The following is a 7,226-nucleotide window of genomic DNA, read 5'->3' on the forward strand; positions in this document are numbered from 1 at the left end:
AAGACGGGAACAACCGTGGTGCTGACGGCCAGTGTTAATGGGGAGCCTTCTCTAGTTTAGACGCACCGTGGTAGGGTTTCCACATTCTGGACCTGGGTTTGACACCTCCGCAAGCGGTTCCAATCAGCTGTGCGTGCGGAGGCTCACCACGAGGTAGCGCTATCACCCCTTTTCCAACCCCAGCTTTGAATCGCTCCACCAAAAGTGCAGAACACGGCTGCCATCTAGGGAGGGGACAGGAATGGAAGTAATGTTTCACTTTAAAAGTCATTCAGCTCAGTGAGAACAAGCACACCCCCCAAAAATGCATGTCATATTTTTGTTTTCTAAAAATGCACAAAACATCTCCATGCTGTATAGTGAGTCCAAATGGCCTTGACAGAGAGAACTACTTTCCTATTATCCAGGGAGGGTGTCACTGCTGTTATATTCCACTTCAATTCCAAAGTAGATTGACGGGAAGAGCATCTGGCTTCCTCCGAGTCCAATTTGGCCGAGGTGACCCGGTCCATTCCGTGTGCGCTGGAGGGGTGCGAAGCAGGTTGTCAGATTGTAACAGCGTATCAGGTATCAAAGTAGCAGCAAATCAGCAGGGGTGGGTGGGTGGTTGGGGGGGGGGGGGGTCTTTCGTGCCAGGTGTGGATATTAATAGAAACAGAGGTATGCCTCGGCATGGGGCCTACCACACAAGACCTGCTTTCAACTCAAAACATGGCGATGCGGCGTGAGGTCGTTGCCTCCTCTCGGAAACCGCTGTAAGCTCATTATCGGTGCCGCCGCTTCTTGGATCGGCACCAAGTTGCGAGCCGGCGTGCATTATGTGCCCGCTGAACAATTCTGCCACACAGCTGATTGATAGCGTGACGCCGAGTTCGCAGCACGTTTTGCTCTCCGCTAGCCTTTGCCTGATGGCGTTTGGAGGCCATTTGTCCGACCTTACATGCGACATCAGCAGATGGGCTGTGCAAAGGTCTTCTAACTTGAGAATGCTGCCAACATCGTTTGGGGGTTACCAATGGATGGTGGCCCAGTAGCGTTTCTACCGTGACTGGCATGTTTACTGTTTGGTCATTGTTTTGATGACATTTTGTGTTGCTTGCATTTAACAGATTTTGTTTGTCCATCTGTCCCAATTGGCAATGTTGCCCCCAATCAGCTCCCTTCGGCCACTCGTGTCCTACCCAGGTGTGCCTCGTTGTCTGGTCAGTCTTTATATAGAGTTCCCTGCTTTCGTTGTTTCTCTTAGAGATCACATGGCTGTCATTTGAACAGAGAACCAAGCAGTTTGACAGCTATGGATGCAATTAGGTGCAAATAAGGTAGGCGACGACATGACAGGACATTGAGGTTCCACATGCAAGGTTTCTGGAAAAAAAATATTTTTTTGTATGTACTAGCAATGGAAAAAGTGGTTTCTTGAATGTTGGCCGGTCCCCTCCCACCTGTGTCGTGTCAACTGGGGTGCGAGCCAAGAGCGGCTATCGAGAGTGTGTGTCTCATCGTTTAGCACTCGGCAGCTCGAAGGTCTATTTTAAACACAGCCATGTGTGTGTAACATTAGACGAGGTAAGGCGGCGGGCATGGTGATGTTTTTTACACTACAAGTGTCACCTGGCCGTTTTTCCTCACACAAACATTTTCGACTTGGGACCAGCGAGGAATGCCCCGGGCTATAATGACCCCCGTCTCGTGACTGTCCCTTTCCAGCGTCAGCGAATGTAGTTGGCAGCCTTTGGGAATAAGGCTCGAAAATCAGGTCAGATTTGTCCCACGCGTATGAAAGTGGGTCAAAGTCAAACTGTATTCAAACAAATATCACCTGTTGCGTGAAATTTGAGGTGGTAATTACTTTGAACCTTTCATCATGATTGTTTTTTTTTAATCGTCACAATTGTCTTTCATATTAAAAGTTAAAACTTGTTTTGCAAATATCCTCCATTCTTGCATTTTCCAGTTTGCTTCAACTTTCAAATTTGAACTTTCTTTCTATTTACCTTCATTTTTTGACCAGTTCAACTACGGGTCAAATTTACCAATGGATATTTTTGGTCCAGTGTGGCAAAAATCCCAACTCAGCAGGAGCACCAAAGTCGTGTCTGCCACGAGCAATGCTTTGGCATCACGTTTTCATTCCGTGTGAGTGGCGGCGGGCTAACACTCGAGCTGATAGCTCTGACTTCATTTCTTGGCTCGTCCAATTAGGCAAAGTTTTCTTCCTTTGAAGGTTCTCCACCAGTGGACGAGATGTCTTTGAGTGTTTGCTTTGTTTGCGTGGACCACAAGATAAGGACGACATATTAACTTATTATATCTAACCTAGTATATATGTATTAACAGCAATGACTAAATGATCTCAAAGATGTTTTATGGTGATGAAAAATATACTATCCCGCAATTGAAAAGCAAATCGCTGACTCTTTGCCGCCAAAACGCGGAGCTGAACTTATGCAACGGGTTCTAACCTTTTTAGCGTGTGTCAAAAATAGAAGTTGTCACGGAATACAGGAGATGTCATACAACAGCGGGGTCCTGCTGGCAGAGGCTCAAGCACTAAAGTGATGCGCCGCATGCTCACATGGCAGGCGTAAAACAAGCACTCACCCTCATACGGCCGAGACGGCAAAACACAACGCGCAGTATTTACAAGAAGTGGCGTGAAATAATGATATTGGTCAAAAGTGTTTTGTCCACCACGTGTGATTTGAGGAAAGAATTCTGCAAAGAGTGTACAGCTTCAATTCTGAACAGGATGTTGTGATTGTGCGATGCAAAGTTTCACGTTTTGATTTTGCTTTCAGTGCCTTTGTGTCGCAACGTGACTTTCAAAATGTTCAGCAGGTTTACTATACGAAGACGATGATTCCTGGGCTGCCGCCCATCAAAAATGCACGTGGCGATCAAACAACCAAGACGTCCTTCAGATTTAGAAATCGGTTTGGCTTTTTTTAACGATTGGATATTTCAAAAGTCACTTCATTCCAAGACCCCAAAATAAATGTCTCTGGGAAAGGGGGGGTGGAGTCCAGTGCTGGGACTTTGCTTGTGACAAGCTGTCAAGTGGACTTGCATGCTGCTCCTGTTTCCCAGGGGAGCTGTCGTCTCACTCCGCCTCCCTGCCATCGCTGACAATATTCCCTCCTCATGGACGCGACGCTTCACTCGGACTTCTGACTCTGCGTAATCTCCGCCAGACTCTGAAGTGGAAAAAGAAAAGGTCTTGCCATGTATTTGGAAGAAATCGAGCAGAGTGAAGAAGGTCCACTACTGACCGACGCCTTGCTTACGGAGAAAAGCCAGGTTGACAACGCAAGTGCATCACTTGACGGTAATGTCCTTGCAGAACTTTCAGAACGGTGTGTTGCCAGTGGAGAAATCGGCGATTCTGGACGTTGTAACAACTGTGAAGGTTTTCCAGATTGCAATGGCGACTCTGACAGATCTGACCGGTATTCCGCAACTGACAGCATAGTGGAATGCGTCACAATCCGTGATAAGACTTTGAGGTTTAGAGAGATATTAGATAGAAGCCACGTGAGAACTTTTAGGGCCTCTGAGCCTTGCCTTGAGTCCAAGCCAGAAACGTTGAACGGTGAGAAAGACGATGCTATCGAGTCGCCGGATGAATCGGACTGTGATACGAAACTCAGTGACGGTTACGTCCAAAACGAAAGCACGATCGCCGATGACGATGATGAGTGGGGCTATTTGTCAGATGACAGCCAGGACAGAAGTAGTGATGATGAGCTGTGCGAAGACATCAACTGCTTGCATCCAAGAGCACTTGGGAGAGTTGACTTGAGCAAAAGTGAGGGATATCTCCCGGCCACAGATCGCTTGAACCAAAATGAGACAAGGCAGGTATCGGAGCAAAACTGCTCCGACAAGACCTACTTGGTGGAAGACGATGGCTCTTCTTCTGATAGTAAGTCATTTAAGACTTGCCCAGAATACTCCGAAAACAGCTTGAGTTCATCTGAATCAGAATCTGAAAGAGAAGCTCTGGGAGAATGGAGCGATGAGCCGACCCAGTGGGAATCATTTGAGGATGATGAAGAAGATTGCAACGTGTCGGAGAGTGCTCGGGTTCAAAATGAAACATCCAATTTTGCCCTTGAAGATTACTTTGATCTATTTGACAGGGCTGACTGTGGTGTGCCAAATTTAACACAATCGCTGCGTTACATGTCTTGCTTTGATGGAGGAGACGTTCTTGACTGCCTGTATGGTGACCAACTGCACTCTTCAGAAAAAACATGCAAAGACATTTCTAGTTTGGGAAGTGAATCAGTGGCTCAACCAGAAGACCGCGAGGCGCAACGCCAACTCGATTGTGTCTGTGAGGATTCTGATGTGAAAAAACGTCATGTTGCAGAATCGTCAAACACACCAAATGTTCCGAACGTCTTGGTCAATGGTGGCGTATCTGATGCTACTTTGAGAGACGCTAACAAAGACCTGAAAGAGACCAGCTGGGCTTTTTCAGAGGACTCATATTGGTCGCTTATGGAACATGAACGAGAGACTATTGACTTGGTCGAGGAATATTACAAATCATTGAAGCCGAATGCGAGAGGAGAAAGCTTGGACTCAAAGGAAGATTGCGGCTCGATTGAAATTTCAAGAGAAGTACAGGCAGATATCATCCACAGCGTCGTCTCGGAGTACGACAAGACTCAAGAAGGGGACGCCGAGCAGAAGCAGAGCAGAAGGACCGACGACTCGGAGGATGAGGACTACGACGAAGACCCCAATGAACTTTGTGACTGCGAGTACTGCATACCACCAAATACACAGGTAAAGAAACATAATCAAGGCATAGTGATGAAAGATCATGAATCAAAAAGGTCCCTAGATTGCAGCGTATCTCTTTTAATGGGCCGTCACAGCGCTTCAGTTGATGTGTTGGATCACTTTGTTTTTAGAATCAGAATGTTGTTGAAATAGAGTGTCACATATGCTTTGTTGACACGGCACCAGCTGGAGCGGCTTCCAAAAGCCATCATTAAAATGACACGCATAGCGAGCTCCCAGAGATAGAAATATGTCCCCCGTGTTTACACTGGATAACATTTTGTCGAGATGGTCAACTGTTTTGTTCTTCCCAGGTACAGACAAAAGCGCTGCTCCCACAATTGGAATCTGCCGATACGGGCAAGATCTGCATGGTCATTGACTTGGACGAAACCTTAGTGCACAGCTCATTCACGGTAAGTTGCTCAGACTGTCCGAGGCAGACTTTCTCAGTGCTGCGATTGAGTTTATGAGTTGGTCCAAAAAAAAGTTCTGGCGTGTGTGTTGCTTGGAATGATGTCATGAATTCCTTGCGACATGCGGTCCCTCTGAGGTTACTGACTGTCCTGAAATGACTCCCAAGTCAGACGCTATAAGATCCATCATACGCTGTATATAACGAACCAAACCATTCAAGTCTGAAGTGACCATAAAATGGCCTGCAAGTGATTCAATACAGCGAAAATGAAAAACATTAGGCAAGTGCCTTGTCAACACTGGAATCCCTTGAGTTCTAATTTGAGGCTTTACGTCACCTTCATGGTGTCATCTGAAAGGTTTATGTGTTTTAGAAGTCCCAACCACACTCAATAGCACCCCCTGGAGACAAAGAAGAAAAGCCCACATCAATCGACATGCAAATTGAAAAAGCTATTTACCAAATTAAACAGGAAGTCAGCCATTTTGGTTTCAAGCAGCTATTTGGGGCAAATTTTGGGACTGGTACATTTTTTTTCTAATGTGTGCTGAACTTGTTGATAAGTTTTCAATCCTGACTTGTTCCTATGCTTCCTTTGTCTGACTTTCTAGGCACCCTGTTTTCCATCTTTAATGGCCACCTTTGTTTTTCTTTGACAGCCAGTGAACCATGCTGACTTCATCACGCCGGTGGACATTGATGGAACGATTCACCAGGTCGGTTCCTCAAACTCAGAAGTCACGAGCAGTTTAACCTCAACATCTGTTTGAAACCCTTCAAAGACTAAACCTGCCAAAACCTGATTTTGGAACCAAAGCTCTGGCTTGGTACGACTAAAAAAAACATCTCTTTATTTTGTCCGTCCCCTCAGGTTTATGTCTCAAAGCGACCCCACGTAGACGAATTCCTCCGGCGGATGGGAGAGATGTTTGAATGTGTTTTATTCACGGCGAGCCTCTCCAAGGTTGGTTAGCTGAAGAGTGCACGGTGACAAATGCAATGGCGTATATGTGTAACGTGGCGCCGACGCTTTTAAAATCCGATACTTGGAATGACGGGGATATCATTCTGACGTTTTTGCGAGCCGTTTTAATGTCGTTAACACAAACTGCTTCATTTAACGACTGGGCTCGGATTATATTGTACTGGTGCGCAGCGAAACACAACCCCCAGAATAACAAAAGACACCGTTTATTTCTGTCTTTTGTTTTGAGCAGTATGCGGATCCCGTGTCGGACGCGTTGGACAAATGGGGAGCTTTCCGAAGCCGTCTCTTCAGGGAGGCGTGCGTCTTCCACAAAGGCAATTACGTGAAAGACTTAAGCCATTTAGGGAGGGAGCTCAACAAAGTCATCATCATCGACAACTCGCCGGCCTCGTACACCTTCCAGCCGGACAACGCGGTACGCATGTCTTTCCAAATAGCCCAGACACCTTATAAACCATTTCAATCCTTCAGGTTCCCGTGGTCTCCTGGTTCGACGACATGTCGGATAGGGAGCTCCTGGACCTGATCCCCTTCTTCGAGAGGCTCAGTAACGTGGACGACATCTACGACGTCCTCAAGGAGCAGCGCTCTCTCGGGTGAACGCGATCGGCGTTGGTCGGCGCTTCCAGCCGTGGCCACATCGGCTGCGGAAATGGATTTTAGACTGAGAACCCCAAAAGCACAAGTTGGACCGTCTACGTTGGGGCCAAATGGACCCATCGCTTCCAGCCATGGCGGGATGTGACATTTGAAACAGGACGAATGTTGGATGTTTTCTGCAAGATGCGTTTCTCAGTTTTTGAGGGCCATTTGCAGTCAAGCTCATCGTGGAACTGCACTCTAAAAATAAATGTGGCCTTTTATAAAGTAGACAAACCTTCTGAGGATATAGTAAACAGCTAAAGACTACCTGAGATATTTAGTATCAGAGCAGCAAATGGGGATTTAACCCAGGCAGAACGGCGACATGACTTTGCAGTCCTTGTTAGTGTTTTGACAATTGTCACGTGAAAGTGACAATTAAAATCA

The 7,226-nt window shown here is 46.6% G+C and overlaps 1 protein-coding gene across 2 annotated transcripts; it reads left to right on the forward strand.

Moving 5' to 3' along the window:
- The first annotated feature begins 1,252 nt into the window (after nucleotides 1–1,252).
- LOC147051401 (uncharacterized) lies at nucleotides 1,253–7,155 on the forward strand. 2 transcript variants are annotated; one of them, XM_085920366.1, is made up of 7 exons: nucleotides 1,253–1,319; nucleotides 2,839–4,794; nucleotides 5,106–5,207; nucleotides 5,869–5,925; nucleotides 6,081–6,173; nucleotides 6,427–6,612; nucleotides 6,669–7,155. In XM_085920366.1, the coding sequence occupies exons 2-7, from the start codon at nucleotides 3,223–3,225 to the stop codon at nucleotides 6,795–6,797; spliced, it is 2,139 nt and encodes a 712-aa protein (XP_085776492.1). In that variant the 5' UTR covers nucleotides 1,253–1,319; nucleotides 2,839–3,222; the 3' UTR covers nucleotides 6,798–7,155. The 2 variants fall into 2 exon arrangements, with proteins under 2 accessions (XP_085776492.1, XP_085776493.1); XM_085920367.1 differs by having other exon boundaries at nucleotides 1,254–1,319; nucleotides 3,088–4,794.
- The last annotated feature ends 71 nt before the right edge of the window (nucleotides 7,156–7,226 follow it).

The sequence above is a fragment of the Syngnathus leptorhynchus genome, chromosome 9 (genome assembly GCF_054491065.1).
Source record: "Syngnathus leptorhynchus isolate UIUO chromosome 9, UIUO_Slep, whole genome shotgun sequence".
NCBI classification, from domain to species: Eukaryota; Metazoa; Chordata; class Actinopteri; order Syngnathiformes; family Syngnathidae; genus Syngnathus; species Syngnathus leptorhynchus.